The 17,117-nt window shown below is 33.4% G+C and overlaps 1 protein-coding gene across 2 annotated transcripts in view; it reads left to right on the top strand.

Annotated features, from left to right (window-relative positions):
• Positions 1-7,338, top strand: part of LOC130453359 (zinc finger protein GLI4) — a 149,576-nt gene extending 142,238 nt beyond the window's left edge. Inside the window, exons 4-5 of one of the 2 annotated variants that reach the window (XR_008911041.1) lie at positions 948-2,773; positions 2,840-7,338. Coding sequence is in view for 1 of the 2 variants with exons in the window: in XM_056793058.1 (XP_056649036.1) it covers positions 948-2,257 (1,310 nt within the window). In the remaining variant the exon portion in view is untranslated. Of the gene's footprint in view, positions 1-947; positions 2,774-2,839 lie in introns of those variants that run through there. The other variant, XM_056793058.1, reaches the window with a different exon arrangement.
• The last annotated feature ends 9,779 nt before the right edge of the window (positions 7,339-17,117 follow it).

Here is a 17,117-nt window from a genome sequence, read left to right as displayed (position 1 = left end):
GAAATAAGGCTTCTTCATCGAGCAGGTTAATTTTACTGTACGGTACGGAAACATGGTCATTAAAGATATCGTCCACCAATAAACTAGAAGCCTTCGAAATGTGGACCCTATAAATAGATGTCTGACTATAATATAATCGCCAACTCACTGTAGGTGCAAGACAATAGAAGAAGAAGAAGAAGAAGAAGAAGAAGAAGAATGTAGCCAAAAAGTTATTAAATTCTATAAATCTTTATCATGATCCGCTTCCATATATATCCGCTTCCATATATCCTTGATGCTAATGCCAACCTACACAGTTTCTTCTTTATGCCCGTAGATTTAGCATTTTTCTATTTTTGTGAGGCTTTCGATTGTCTTACTTTTAATATTTTAATCAACAAATTTCAGTACTACTACCTCTCGCATGGCTTAAGTTTAATCTTACCAAGAGAAGTTAGCTAATAAGGGTGGATACAACAATATCTTCTTGCAAACTAATAGAATGTGGAGTACCCCAAGGCTCAGTACTGGGACCTATTTTGTTTCTTCTATTTATAAACGACATCGCCTATCTAGATATCAGGGTGAAATATATCTTTTTGTAGACAAAACCACTACAGACAATACTCTAGGAGTATCCCTTATCTCATGGCACTTCATATCTAGTGATCTAATCACCCTTAAATCATGGTGCGATTCTAATCTTGTGTCTCAATGTTATTTAGTTATTTTTATGTTTGTTTTTTTAGTTTTCACAAGCTTTTGTTTACAATTTTTTGACAATAAAGCATTTCTCACTGTCTTCCTCAGCCCTTCACGTTACATCATTTTTACGACTGTCTATTTAACGAAACTATTACGAATGTCCTGTAGGCGGTCTTCTGAATCGATTTTATGTTATTATTGTTGATTTTCATTGATAAAAGAAGATACTATGTATATACGAGTATTTTATTTTGTTGCAGCGGGAAGTACATCTCCCCATGAGAGTGAGCCGTCCCCCGATAATTCAGTAAACAACAACAATGTTGCCGAAATGTACAATAACAATAAAGGAGATTTAACAATCGAGATAATGCACGAGAAACAATACAGACCCGAGGTATTTAAATTCGATGTCACCGACAAAGACAAGTACAAAACTATAAGCGAAGACGAAGATGTTTTTAGTCCCGCGAGTTCAAGTAACAAGTCACCTCACAGTTCGACCGATTCACCCCAGATACGATTTAGCCCGTTAAGGATCAAGGATGACGGAAGTCCAAGTCCTCCATTATTACAAAGACCGACAACTTGTCCTTGCTATCAATGCGTTACAGGAGTTGTTATAGGACATCATCCGCCACCACTTCATCCTTATGACAGATTTTTTCCGGCGTCACCTATTTCACCATTGACTCCATCTTCTCCAGCGCCTACGTACAGCTTTGAACGTTACCTGCATTCTAAGTACCTGCCAGATATATTCCGTAAGAGAAGCCATTCTGACTCAGACTTACCCATGTGGTTTGAAACTGCAAAAGCTGAAAGAGCGAGAGCTCCTCCATCCTGGCCACATCCTCTGACACTTTCGACTGGTTGCGGCAAAGGATCTGTTGATTCGAATGCTTGGTCTCCTCAAGAATCTCCATTGGATCTGTCAATGAAGTCATCCAGATGTCGAGAACGTTTGGAGTGCATGATTCCACCTCCATTACAATTGATTTCTCCTGGATTTCTGCCTCCCCGAGGACCTGTTTCTGTACCTGTTGTTAAAGGTGACGTGGCGTCGCCTACTACAAAAGAATCGGTCGCTTCAAGATACAATCTCGAAGTGTCACCCGTTGTTGAAGAGATGCCACCGGGCTCCGATGTTGCTTATGTTTGCCCAGTGTGCGGTCAGATGTTCAGTTTACATGATCGTCTAGCTAAACATATGGCTTCCAGACACAAAAGTCGACAAAACAACGGGGAAACCGCGGCAAAAGCTTACTTATGCGAAGTATGTAAAAGGTCTTTCGCTCGTAGTGACATGCTAACTAGACACATGAGACTGCATACGGGAGTGAAGCCTTACACTTGTCGCGTTTGTGGTCAAGTGTTTTCGAGATCTGATCATTTATCTACTCATCAAAGAACTCATACTGGCGAGAAACCGTACAAATGTCCTCAATGTCCTTATGCTGCGTGTAGAAGAGACATGATTACGAGGCACATGAGAACGCACACACGATTTGAACCGGATCCCATTGCCACTCAAATAAAGGCTGAGCAAATTAAGGCTGAAAATCATTGAGATCTGTTTTGAAATGTTAATAAATGAGGTCCACGCCAAGAGTTATAGTTATTTATTCTAAGGAGGCGAGATATTTTCAAATATTTTTATTTATTTGTAGAGAACAAATCTCATATACGAGGGTAGTTCGGGAAGTTATGTTGTGTCTGAAATCGTAATTCTGTAGGTAAGTAAGATATTATTGATTACCTAAATCGTTAATATTTGATAAACTTTTATTAACGTGTCAGCAACGATAAGTTTCCGAACGATAATGTTTTGAATCACTATTGAATCCAATTTTGATTAATACGTCAGAAGTTGACTTTTTTCTGTATAAAGAAATAGAAACATCAGATTCCAATTACATTTGACAGATGAATACACACATCTAATATTGTTTTTTTTTCAAACATCTGGTACGATTTGATTGCATCAGTATTTATATATAGGGTGTACCAATCTTGGGCAAACGATAGATGGTTTATAAGAGATATAAAGGAAATCATCACCTAACCTAACCAAAACGATAATTATGTGCTTAATAAGCACGCCCTGTAGCTGTCGTGGCATTATTTGGACGCTATTTTTTACTTTTCATAGCTCTTTCTTTGTATTTGGTCAGAAATCCTTCAAGCTAGTCACCACATTATTGGCATTCATAAACATCGCTGATATGTCCACCAGGTAGTAGCTATGTCCTCAGCTCGTTTTTACCAAAGAGATTTGAAAATCACAAATATTGTAAGATGATCATGGTACACCAAAATGAATCTCTATCCTAGTTAAGACTAGAAATCAATAATATATAAAAATCTAACGGTAAAATAAAATTTTATCGAACAAATTAAAAAATTGCATATTCAGTTGACCTCCCAGCAGAAACTGCAAAGTACAACTGATGAAATCAGAGATAAAGGCGTGCTTTAAAACTTATGTACCTTGTCACGTGATATTCGAAAAGAATCGATTATATTTGTTCTAATACGCCTGTTCCTCGTCTAATATTCTGTAGAATAAAATATAGATCATTTCATAGATGCCCGGCTAGATTTAGACATTGCCTAAACCTTTTATGAGATGCTGGGGTTTAAACTTTACTCGTTACAGATCTACGAGGGTTATTCAAATATAAACTTGTTTTCTTTTGCTCTAAAATATTTTATTAATGAGTTACACAGTTGAAATTTTTAACAGTTTCTCTAGATACTCTCCGTCAAATTATATACATTTTTCCTACGTCTCCGGAAGATTTCTGATGCCTTTCGTCTTGTCACGTAATTCGCGTATAAAGAATTCAACCTCTCCATGAGTTTCTAACTCAATTCGGTCAGGGTTTCCATCGTAAACCGTATGCGTTCTGCGGCAATATCGCACGACGGATTGGAATATCGCGTCGTTTTGACCTGTAGGCAGGTTTTACCGTGTTTTACAGGTTACTATAATAGTACGCGTTCATCAGTTCATTGTTCAGTGAGAAAATCAAACGGAATTACTGCTCTTATATCCCAATACCTTCCCAGCTGAAAGTATAACTTTTTCTTTAACTGGCGAGTCTTTGTCGTTTGACCTCCAACCCATAGACGAACGTTAATTCTCCAGAATATGGTGGTATACCCAAGTCTCGTCTGAAGTAAATATTCGATGCAATCAATTTTCTCCTACCTCTTCATACTATTACAGGAGACGCATGATTTAATGCCCAAAATTTAGACAGTCTTGGCACCCATCAGACTGATATTATTTGCTCAAAACTACCAACGCTGATGCCCACTTTTTCAAATGAGTTCTGGAGCTCTGGAGCGACACGCATGCGGCAAGTTTGTCACCACTTCTCGACGTTTTCGGAAAACGGAACACCGATCGTTGATTTGAGTTTTGAAGAGCCACTCACCCTCAAATTTATCCAATAGTTTCGAGCCAAAAAACGAATAATGATGCGTTGTGTTTACGAAAACTAAATTTTTCGTATTCATTCAAAAATTATGGCTTATATTTGAACCTCCCTCGAACTGTACTGTGGTTTACATGATAATGAAGACAGTGTCTTTAGTTCCAATACAGATGTTCCGATATCGTAAGCTATTTATTAAATGAACTTTCTCATTTGAAATAAAATATATAATGATAGGTAAAACATACAGGAACTGTTCATTTAGTGATTATTTTCGAAAACTACGATATTTAATGTGGATATTTATCTGTCAATATAGTTACTTTAAATTCTGATTTAATACTGACGATTAGATCACGTTTACCGCCCACATATTTTCCTCAGAATTGTATAATAATTGACTTTAACATGTTGAACTTTGCCTTATGTCAATTGATAACATAAAGGGAGAGGCTTTAATGTTGTAACCTCACTCATCGAAATGTATATTGGAAAGGAAGACCCAGCTGATTTAGTTTTTCTGTAATCAATTCGAATATTTTTTAATTTTTATCTTTAATTCATGAGTTTGAGAAATCTGTCTTATAGACAACTATTTATAATGTTTTCTCTGTTTATATTAATATTTATTGGTCGTTATTGTTGATTCGAATTTTCATACAACTTCTGGATTATAGCTAAGGTATACAGGGTGTTCCGGGACTTGATGTAAAAAATTCAGAAGTGAGTTATGGTCCTTTGAAGTTGCGAAATCAGAACTTATATTTAAGTATAATTTCAAAAATATATATTCGAACATTATGAAATTCTAATAGATGATTACGTATGTCCTTGTAGTGTATTTGAAGGAATAAATAATTTTACACTATTATCTGAACGCCAAGAGCGGCTCATACCCAATGGTTCACAATCCGTAACTTTTACAGGGACAATCTGTACAACTCGATAAAATTTATGGTTTAGGAGATATGAAGATTTTTAGATCGTTGTACATACCAAGAAAACCATTCGCCATAAAGAGACATTCTGAAGAAAATTATCATAAATTGTAATTATTTATGGAAAATTCTTATAGAAGGAATTAAAACACGATCAAACATTCCTAATTAAACTGTGTATCATCGAATATCGTGTTATTTACATTAGGAAATATTTAGTTGGTTAGTCTACAAAACATTCTACGGAGGATATTTCTTTCCAAGACTCCGCCTTATGGCGTCACAATTGAAATTTATTTCATTGATCATTTCGTTCCTTGTTTTTACCGGTGTTGCTTATAAGATATCCCTAAAAAGTGAATCCATTGTACTCAATTTACGAAAACGTCGTGGTAATGCAAATAGACCTCCCCTACCAATGCACCTATTAGGAAAAATTATATCAAAATTATCTTTTACATCACCGTGCATGAATCACATGTCTCCGCGAATGTTTGAGTTATACCACATAACATGAGTGGGAAATCATTTTCGTATCGCTGACCATTCAGGTTATTATGGATCTACTAAATTATTATCAACAAAATTAATTAATAAAATGTACTTTTCCAATAAATTTATTAGCAATTCATAATCCTCTACTTGGTATGCACTTTCTGGATGTGAAAGTAGTGAAGAAGCTGCTCGTGAAGAATCCTATGAATAGTTGTCGTTGATACGTTAGATTGTAATGTCATTTTACGTACACTAGTTGTATGATCAGTATCTTCTGCATCTTGCTCGAAAGCTGGTGTTCGTATAGTTCGTTGTAGACCATTTTTTGGTAGGAGGCTTCCTAAATTCTTATTCTATAAAAAATAATGGAAACTAGTTTACGTAATTTATGTAGACAAACCTGTTTTTCGTAAGCTGTGATCAACCCTAACAAAAGTTCCACTTGCGGGTGTAATTCTGCCGGGAAAGCGTTCAGTATACAACGATTTAGTTTCTGACGAGTTCCCTAAACCAAATCACACATCAAATGCATGTGACATATACACTAAAGGTGAATTCTACCATAATGAAGCTTTAAATATGATGTGATAATTATTGATGACGAGTTTTGAAAGGTTTGCAGCAAACTGATATTAACAAATTAAATCGCTTGCAATTTTTAATTGAATATTAAGTAATAACTTATACATAATAGATTAAAAATTATTATTAATCTCTTTTAAGTTTTTTCTTATGCCAGTAATATGATATTCGATAGTATGTAGTACAAATTTATTTATTCTCAATTCTTCAAGAAATGTTTGATTTCGTTTCAATTCCTCCTGTAAGTATTTTTGATAAATAATTACAATTTTTAATAATTCATATCTAATTCAAAACTACATATATCCGAAACCAAACAAAGAGTACCTTTTTATTAAAAAATCGATTAAACTATTTATTTTTGTTATTTTTATATTGTACAGGTTGTCCTTGTAAAAGTTACGGATTGCTAATCATTGAGCATGAGCCGCCCCTGTTCTTCAGATTATAGTGTAGAATTATTTATTTCGTTAAATAAACTACATGGATATTCGTTATCATTCATTAGAAATCATGATGTTATAATGTATAATTTAGAAAATATACTTAAATATAAGTTCTGATTTCGCAGCTTTATGTAACAGCACGTCATCTACTCACTCCCGGATTACCCTGTAAGTATACAGTTGCTACGTATTGATATTCTTATACAAAAAAATGTTATTTTGCAACGAAAATTATTTTTAGCTTTTGAATTCCACATCACATAACCGGTTTCAATGGTAAAAACTCTCCCTGTACATTTGATATTTTTGTCCATAAAATTATTTATTCTATTAATTGTTATCTCATTAGTTATAACTATGATCGTGTATTACTGAAAATACTTATTGGGACCAAAAAAAAGTTTTTCTACATTGCTGTAAGTGAATTTTTGGACATTTTAATTTATTTCGAATTTTTATCTAGTCTTTAAAGCGTACTGGAATTCCCTTTAGTATTTTTAGTTTCTACTAAATACGAGAATTTTGTTCAACAATGTTGAAATGTTTCGACTTTCTCTTTGTTTAGTTTAAGAAAATTTTGAAAAATGTTGTTACGTATGACAAAGCCATCCTTTTTATTATGAGGCTGTGGTTTCTATACAGTAATTGTTGTCGGTTCGTTTTTTAATTTAAAATGTTTGTATGTTTATGCTATATTAGCAAAGTTGTGTATTTTTATTAAATTTTCAATAAAACAATAAATTTTTATCTTTCGTTTTTTTGTCTGTTTCACCTACTTCCTCACGATTAACATTACTGAAAATAATAGTTGTATGAGTATTCGACATAAAACATAATAAAAGAGAATGAGGATCACTTGAAACAATCCGAAACCTGCAGCCTATAGGATTTTTTATAAAAACTCCAGCTCCAAAAGGCACTCCCCGGTTGAGAAAGAAAACTTTTGGACAAACAAATACTCTATAGAAAATGGTTAAAATGAGGGTAAAAGAATAAATGATGTATTACCTCAGAAAACTAATTTGGCTTCGTTACTAAGAAAAGGGAACAAAAGAGAAAGTGATTAATGCAGGAAAAGCAAAATAATCCACACAGACAGCCACACAATAAATTCAAAAACAATGAGATGTCGTGATATTATAAAATGGAAAGCAGATTAGTTTTCAAAAACTAAAAATATTGTAGTGCTACTACAGATGGAATTTTAAAAATATGCTACGGACTCTGGGTCATACTTTAGGATATATAGTCAAATGAAAGTGATTGCAAGATATCCAGAACCAAAGATCAATAAAAAGAAGTCACATAACACTGTAAATCACCTCGAAAAAATAGTAGAAACTGCTTAAAAATTTGCTATTAGAAAAAAAAGATTGGAGGTTAGTCAGTTAGTTAACTGAGTTTCCAAATGATGAAAAATGTATTTCTGTAGTTCATCGATTTGAATACAAATGCCAATTTTTCAACGTCTTCATTGCCTAACAGGGAGAAAGGAATTTGGTGAAATGACATTTTCTTGCACAATTATATTATCAATCCCATTTTTTCAATTTCCCATAATAACTGACTGTTATTAAGGGTTCTATCAATTCTTTAAGTAGAGATCGCAATTCCAAGAACACCAGCTCAAATAGTCGCTTTCTTATAATGTAAATGAGTTTCATTGTCAGTACATTGCTGAGAAATTGCGCCTTAACTAGTATTTAATTCCAATTAGAGCTCAGGGAAACGCTAGGAGTGGTTGTTAATGGATGGGTAGTCAGAAGAAGACTGAAAGCAGCTAATCTTGAGCTAAAAACGCAAGCTTATGATCCTAAATTAACCATAACCTATTGATCCTACGATTTACCAGAAAACTCGTTAATAGGAATGACGATCAATAGGGCTCCGTTATTTTTTTAGATGAAAGCAGAATGTGCCTGCTCGGTGGCTATAATAGAGAACGAATCTGCAGAAGAAAACGTGACTTTTGGAGTAGGTTTCTGGATGATTTGTGCAGACCAACCGAGTTGGTTTTTATTGAAACTGCCGTGGAGAGGGGAAATTAACGGCAAACCTATAAACAGAAGAAATCGTGTCGATCCTTACACCCTTGTATGCAAGTTTTCATGTTTACATCTGAACATTTGATTTGTTCAAAAACTCCAATTCAATCGATGTCTCTCACATAAAGAGACAGAGTACGTTTTTATTTAAAAATTAGCTGTCGATTGGAAAGTATTTTATAATAATTATGTAACTTCTAGAAGCAGGTTACAATAAATTTATAGCTCCCGTGATCAATAATGACTGTTTTAATTAATATATGAGAAAAATTCAAATGATTGGAAAAATATTCGTGAGAAAAGGTGAAATTTTGAATGAGAGATCAATTAATTCCGAATCACTTTGCATTTTAAATATATATTGTGGGTGTCGCAATCTTATTTTGCGCTGTAATAAACACTATCGTGAATATTTAGTATTTTGAGTATCTTCATTATCTAGTGAAAAATGGAGAGTAGATAACCTAGTTAAAACGACATTTGACCGCTGGCAAAATCGTTACACGATAAAAAAATATTCATTTAGGTATCAATAAATGTCTAGGATATGTTGGATATAATTTAAGAAGAAAGATTCATCATGATATTATAATGACAATCACCATCTGAATGTTTCCAATCTAACATCTCATATGCTGAAGTTATATGGAGCTCCATCTCCATCGAATGAAGACAGACAGAAAAACTTTAATGAAATCCGCTGGATAATATTTCAGCGTTTACTGTCTCGCGACTATTCCAATATTTCTTATGAAATATTAAGTTTAGAGTTGTTTCCCTTGGATGGAATAAGTTAGATTAGGGTTGTTTTCTTTGGAACGAACTCTACACTTACAGTCGCAGGAAACAATAACCATATCCTTCTTATGGCAAAGAAGACAACTTTTTTCATTCAATTTTTTTCATAGCTATAAACAGGTGTTTATATTTGATGAAATTCCATGGCAATTTTTTTCGATTTCAAACAAAACAAAAAAGTCTACTTTATCTACTTCTACTCTATTTAATGTAGGTATATTTCAAAGTAATATTATTTATTTTTCTCGTTAGTAAATCTATATATCAAATCTTTCAATTTCTTTGTTAAAAACAAGTATAAAATTCTAGGACTCTATTTGTCTTTCCATAATATTTGGTAAGATCTGTACATGTATTCATAATATTTACAACCCGTCTGTAGTCCTAAAAAATGTCAGCATTTTCCACTAGAAACCAGATTTTGGGATATATTCTGGTATGTGAAAACTTATAACTTGAGTTTGATCATTATATGGAATCGAATCTTGGAGTTGTGATTCGTGATTGGAATTTTCTTCGATTTGTCTTCTATATTGTAACATTTTTGATTAATATGAACATAATGTTAGTTTTATTTAATTCTATGTAATGTGATTACAACGTTTTAGTAATTTTATTTTCTTCTTGTCTATCGACAAATCATTCAGTGTGATTCTTTCGAACTGGTTCAGTACACAGAATCTCTTTTAGGTTCAGTTTTTTAATTAGTTTGATTTCATATACCTTTAGGAGATATTGTGAAATCTAAAATGGAAGTTGTCTACCCTTTATCATTTTTTTTTCATTATTTTTTAATCAACTGTTTTGATCTCACTAACAGTTCCTGTTGCTCCGAAATTCCATTCATCAACTCCGCTGATGTAAAAATCTTTTCAAAATATAATGCAGAACGTGAACCAGAAAATTTAAGCACAAAACATTCCCCAAGGCCTCAGCTTTCCATAGTCCTTTCTTGGTTTTTTCTTCCTTGATGAATTCTTTCATGCACAGTCCTTATTTTAACTATCATGGTTATGTAAATTCCTACTGGAAGAATTTGAGAATTTGAAACTGAAAATGGTTCCTTTCTAAAAAATTAGAACTCTAAATAGTTCGGTAGATAGGTAACCAAGGGGTCATTAACGACTCAGCGAACAAACACGATTCGTCATTCACGTACATCGTACTTATATAATAAAATATAAAATGGAGACATTGATTCACAAGAGCACCTAATAAAGATATAAATATTATATTTGAAAAAACTAATGACACGCAAGATGCTTACGAACAAAAGTATGAAGACATTATTTCTTTTTATATTTACGTTGGTAATTCGTAGCGTCTAGAAACACATGTAAGCTTTCGCGAGTCGCACAGTACGTTCTTTTAGATGGACGTACTTTTAGTACGGTCAATTTAGACATTCGAAGTTACATAAATTCCCATCAAGCTGAATATCAGTAAAATTTTTTAAAATACAAACATATTATTTGAATGTTCCCCATCATTTTATTTAAAGTCAAAGGTCAATTTTCAGCAAAACGGGGTGAGTTTTATCATAGAAATATCTCACACAAAAATTGTAGATCATAAAATTGTCTACAAAAAACGTTTCAATATTTTTTTGCCTACAAGCCACTGTTTCTGAGATATAATGATTCAAGTTGTATTTAATGGTTTCACCAATATATTTTCAGCAATAAACTTTTCTTACAACATATATTCAAATGAATTATCAATTGACGAAAATGTTGCTAAAGTTATTCTGCAGCTTTGGTATATCTCGTGCAATCATTACAGCCAATAAATACGACAGTAAATCTAAAATATTATAAATTTTACAATTTTTTGAATCATTATATCTCAGAAACGGCTTGTAGGCAAAAAAGTTTTAATACGTTTTTTGTAGATAATTTTATGATCTACAATTTTTGCTGAAAGTATTTTCATGATAAAACTTACCGTTTTGCTGATAATCTCGAAAAATTCATTTTTTTTTAACCTTTGACTTTGAATAAAATTTTTTACATACACGGAAATTATGGGGAACATTCAAATGTTATTCTCAAATGTATTTTAAACAATTTTACTGATTTTAAGCTTGATGGGAATTTACGTAGCTTCACTCTTATATTTTGATCTACTTTGACCGGACTATTTTAGTACCATCTGTAAATCACATTGCGAAATGGAATCATTTTTAGTCTAGGGGTCATTAACGGCTCTTTAGGGGTTTAATTGGTTAGGTTAAATTAAAATACAATACAATACATTCGTCGTAAAAAATCTTGTTCATTAGATCTGACTATACTTAAAGCGTTTGCTTTTCTTGACTTAATATATATCATAAATAGTTTTTTCAAGCAAGAAAAACTTTACTGTCTTTGAATTTTTATTTCTGTGAAAATTTCAAAACTTCGTTTATAATTAAACTAGCTGACCCGGCGAACTCTGTTCCGCCTTAAATGCAATAAATAAGCCGATTTCCGAATTTATTGAGTTAATTTTTTTATTAGAAAATAAAAAAAATTAAGTACATTAATCATTCATTATTGTTTCTTTATTTTAGTACATAGGTTGCTCTTAAGTACTTAAGTACCTAGTGGTGATAGGACATTTTTTATTTTATTATCAGGCGCAAAAACAAACAACGCACATGGTCTTGCGACCGTGAATATGAATATGAATATGCCACATATAATTGACCATGGGAAAAACATGAATGTTCTAGATTTAAACCACAAACTTTTAAGGATTGGCCTTGTGATTTGTTGATGGTCGTGGCAAAGACGGATCGGAAATCGAAGTCTTTTAAATTCAAACGGCATATCGGTTGGGATCATCGGGATCCTCGGAATGAGAACTCCCTCACTTTTGAATTTTCCTTTCAGTATCGTCACGTAAATTACATTATTCATCAATTTTCTAACCAGCAAACGCGCACCGTTGCACAATTTTGGTTGGTTTATGTTTCGAAGCATGATTCCTACGGAGCCAGCCTTTAGGCGTAAATTTTGCGCTGGTGTATCAGGCACATCCAAGGAGTTTAAAAATTCAAATGGATAGTTGGTGGCGTCATCTTCATTTCTGACGCAGTCAATAGATTTGAATGAATGCATTGTTCCAATGATCTTATTTTGAATTATGTAGTTCAGGTCATCTACATCTTTATTCTTAGCCGCTAACTTAACCATTCATAAGTTTTGTAGTTGGAAATGATGTTTGGAAATCTTTGGCCATTACTGAGTTTTTTCCAATATTATACGTTAATGCTTAATGTTAATTATACGGCATCCTTCTAACAATGTGGCTGCTTTACCACTAAGGCAGCATAATCCTAGCGTTTTTCCGGAAAACTTTAATGCACCACAATACTCGCAAACAACGTCCATTTTCCTAATGCAAACGCTAGGATACAAGCTGTAATCATTGCTGCAATCGTATCGAAAAGGCTGCTCGATTCAAATCAGCACTTGAATCTCTTGTCCTGCGTTGCAAATTATCTATTTGTTGACCTCTGTTGTTCGCTCGACGATTTGGTATTATCAACCGAGCCGTTTCACGGGCTGTCTCACTTTGCTCTTGTGATTGAGCAAAGTCGAGCCATACTAACGCGGCGCTGTTCACATATAATTTCTTGTTTTTCTTCAGTCCTTTCATTTGCAGTGTTTCGTATCCTTCTTGCATTACGGCTTTGTCGGGAAAGATTCGATCGTCTTGGTCGCGGCAGTAGTAATTAAATTTCAATTCACCTAAATATTTATTTCAAAACTCAAAGTTTCAACCATTCATTCATAGACAAAATTACTTAGCTGTTTGAGATGCGCGTTTTGTTATTCCCAGTCTGATGCGTTTTTGTTTTACCACCTTTTAAGGTTCACTTCACTTTTTATTTAAATATGCAATGGCTTCATCATTACATTATGATTGATATTTATTTAATAGAAATAGTTTTGATATTGATTTCTTATAAAAATCAAATTGTCATCCATACGTCCATTACATAGCTGTCACTTACGTTTTGTTATTCCAAGTCTGATTCTTTTTTGTTATACCACGTTTTATAGTGATTGACGTTTCATGTCAAGTCACACGGGAATGCTGTTGAACGGGATAAAAAGTATCCTAAGTATCCTATGTCCTTCTCCTGGCTCTAAACTACCTCCCTGCCAATTTTCAGCTAAATCGGTTCAGCAGTCTTGAGTTATAAGTGGAGTAACTAACACGACTTTCTTTTATATATATAGACAAACGAATTCCCACCCGTTTTGCTTGTTTTCAAGCACATACAAAAACGACTTCGTACATCAATCTTTGTCGTTTTATTCTTCCTAGAAGAACCCAAAGACGACTGTTGAAAAGTTTAATGACAGATCTTCATCCGACGTCAATTATGGTGGCTTTTAAGAATACAACAATGACTATCGTGTGAACAGAATATCCTATTAAGCAATTAACAGACTGTTTTTTTTTTAACCAATGTATCTAGAGGCAGATACATACAGAATTATTGACTACATAAGCTCCATCTTGATGAAGCTGACATTTCCACGAACTTGATATTCTTAACAGCATAAATTATGTTCATTTCGATGATTTGACGTTACGATGAATTGTCATTGAGATGAATTGTCGTAAATTCTTGAATTTTGATCTTCAGTTTATAGATACTCTTAATTCTTTAGAAACAATTGAATAATTTCTTTATAAATTAGTGATTTGTGACGTTTCGAGATGATTTAATACTACGATAGACATTTTGGAACGGTTTGGCAACATTGCCATTATACTACATCTATTAATTCATGCAATTTCATATAATTATTGAGAATAATAAATTCCAACATTTTTTATTTTAATCTTGAAATTTATGAGATCTACTCTGTATTCCGTCAGCGCTTCTTGAATCCCACATGATTTATAAACTAACAATAGTCAATTATTTATGAAACAAGTTTTTGTCGCCCATCGTTGTCTAACAATATTATACTTATATCAATTCCACCTACGTTTCAGTTGCGTACAAAAAGTGAAATTTATTAACATAGTCAACACCTCGTACTATAATATTTATGTACATTACTTTTCGAACCGTGCATTACTAGTATATAAGCTATAAAATGTCTACTAACACCTCTTTCACTATTCATAATATAAATATACAAACAACACAAGTCAATATGGCAATCTGAAGTCAGAAACATTCTTATTCGATAGCTATAGTCTATTTTTATAAATGAGAGAGTAATAAAAAGAAGAAATATTCGTTACTACGCATCCTTAAATTTCCAATACGTTTCGTACATTAATCAACGTACACCTCAACAATCAAATAACTTTTGACAATTTCATTTCACCAATTAGAGAGGCTTAATTAATCTTTTTGGGGTTTTTAGCTATACTCACAAATATTAAAGAGCTAGATTGCCTTAACATTAGTATGATATTGACTATTTATAAGTAGATGGAGCTTTGACTACCGAGTCATTTTTTTAAGTCTATGAATAGAGAATAATCTGAGGGAATTAAATCTGTCGAATAGGGTGTATGAGGTAGCAATTCAAACTTTAATTCATTTTAGCCATTACCATTTGACCATTTTTGTTTGATTTATTCGTACAAGCGTTGCAATAAATTCACATAATACTCACAGTTGATAGTTATTTCAAGTTAGTCAATGAAAATTATCCCAAGCGCATCCTAAAAACCGACGCTATGACCTTGCTGGCATGTGGAACGGATTCTGCCTTTTTTGGAGTCGATTCTACCTTTTTAGTTCATTGTTTCGAATGTTCATTTGTTTCGGGTGTGAAGTGATGGACCCACGTTCTATCCTTCGGCTGTAAAACATTGCCAAAAACTCTTCACGACGCTGTTTTTGTTCCATTATGAGCAAACGCGGTATCCATCCAGCGCACAGCTTTCTAATGTTCATATTTCCAGTTAATATACGATTTTTAAGATGCTTACTATGACTGCTAGCTCTCGCACTTTCGATCGAAGATCATCCACTACCCCCTTGTGGATTTTCTTCAGCATTTCTGAAGTTGTCACCTTATTTGGTTGACCACTGCGATGATGGTCTTCGCAGGTCGCAAGGCCAAGTTTAAACTCTGCTATTTAATATTATAATAAGAAGTCTAGCACAGAGTAGAATCTAGTTTAGCTTGGTTGGGATAATGCCTTTGAAATAAAAGTATTTTATTATATTACGATGACCAATTCTTTCCAAACATATGCTTTGTAGATTGGGTATAAAAATAAGTACTTCTTAAGGATCTCGAAAAGCGAAAAATATATAGGGTGATCCAATCCAAGGAAAGATCTGTCAACAATGTAAATATCACTATAATACCGGCCGTATCACAAAATCCTTTCACACAAAAATTTATAAAAATGGTACAAGTTGTTTCCGAGATAATTGAGGCGTTTCATGCATAAAACCCAATCTGTATAGTAGAAATATAGAGCATTTCCAATCAATAAATGTTTCTATAAATCTAACACTATTCTCGAGTAGTAAATATTTAACAAGATAAATTAATTCACGCCCATGGTTTAGTATTGTGCTTTTTCAGACCGGATTTTTAGAATAAAAATAATAAAATCGTTAACCTGATTATTCTGATTAGAACATTGAGACAAAATAAATGATTTAGTGTTATTAAAAATAGTTTTCCCCTCGTATTGCAGATATTTTTTGACTGAATTCCAGTTACTAGCAACAATATGGTATGTATGTCACTATACATTTTTTATTTTTCTGCTGACCGACGTACCAACTATCGATTTTAAAAAAATAAAAGTGCCGTTACAACTCTTAATGGTTCACGTCAATAATTTTGCAACGAAATATCGTATCTAACACCTGTGCGTCCACTTCTTGTCAAACTACAATAATTGGAGGTGTAATTTCAATATATCTTTGTAAAATGTATGACGCGATTGTTGCGAGTGGGTGTCGCATTAAATAAATAATTTAATAGTCACATATTGTTCTATTGTTCGCTACATGTAAGAACAAAGTGAGGCTTTTAAATTGACATATCGTTACTTCTCTACCGGCGGACCACTACCAAGATGTACTTCAGTTTATCCAGGGCCGTATGTGCGTTAAGTAGTGTGACTAACTATTTAGAAATCGATTTTATTCATCAATGTTATCTCCTTCCTGAGTAAAACAATCATTCCAGCGTTTCTTTAACTTCACAATGCCTTGCTTGTAGAAGGATTTGTCTTTTGCATCAAAATATAATTCAGTTTCAGCAATTTATTCTTCATTTGAGTTGAATTTCTCACCGGCGAGCATTTTTTTGAGATCTGCGAATAGCTAGTGGTCACTTAGTGCCAGATCTGGACTATACGGTGGATGCGGAAGCAAGTCAAAGTGTAATTAATTGAATCTAATTCTCATTGCCATCGACTTGTGAATCGGTGCGTTGTCTTGGTGAAACAGTTATTATAAGAGACCGGTTTATCTTGATTCTTGCATTCAACAACTGTATGTAGTATTGGCTATTGATTGTCTCTCAATATTCCAAAATAATGGAACCATAACCTTCCCTGTTGATTGTTGTGACTTTGGACGCTTCGGACGTGGTCCACCGGCTGCAGTCCACTCACATGATTATCGAATCTGAGTAAACGCGGTATCTACTTTAAAAAAAAGTCGTCTCATGGTCAAATGTTCATAGATAGTTG

The sequence above is a fragment of the Diorhabda sublineata genome, chromosome 2 (genome assembly GCF_026230105.1).
Source record: "Diorhabda sublineata isolate icDioSubl1.1 chromosome 2, icDioSubl1.1, whole genome shotgun sequence".
Classification (NCBI taxonomy): Eukaryota; Metazoa; Arthropoda; class Insecta; order Coleoptera; family Chrysomelidae; genus Diorhabda; species Diorhabda sublineata.
The sequence above is the reverse complement of the archived record's forward strand: the minus strand, read 5'-3'. Positions and strand labels throughout refer to the sequence as shown.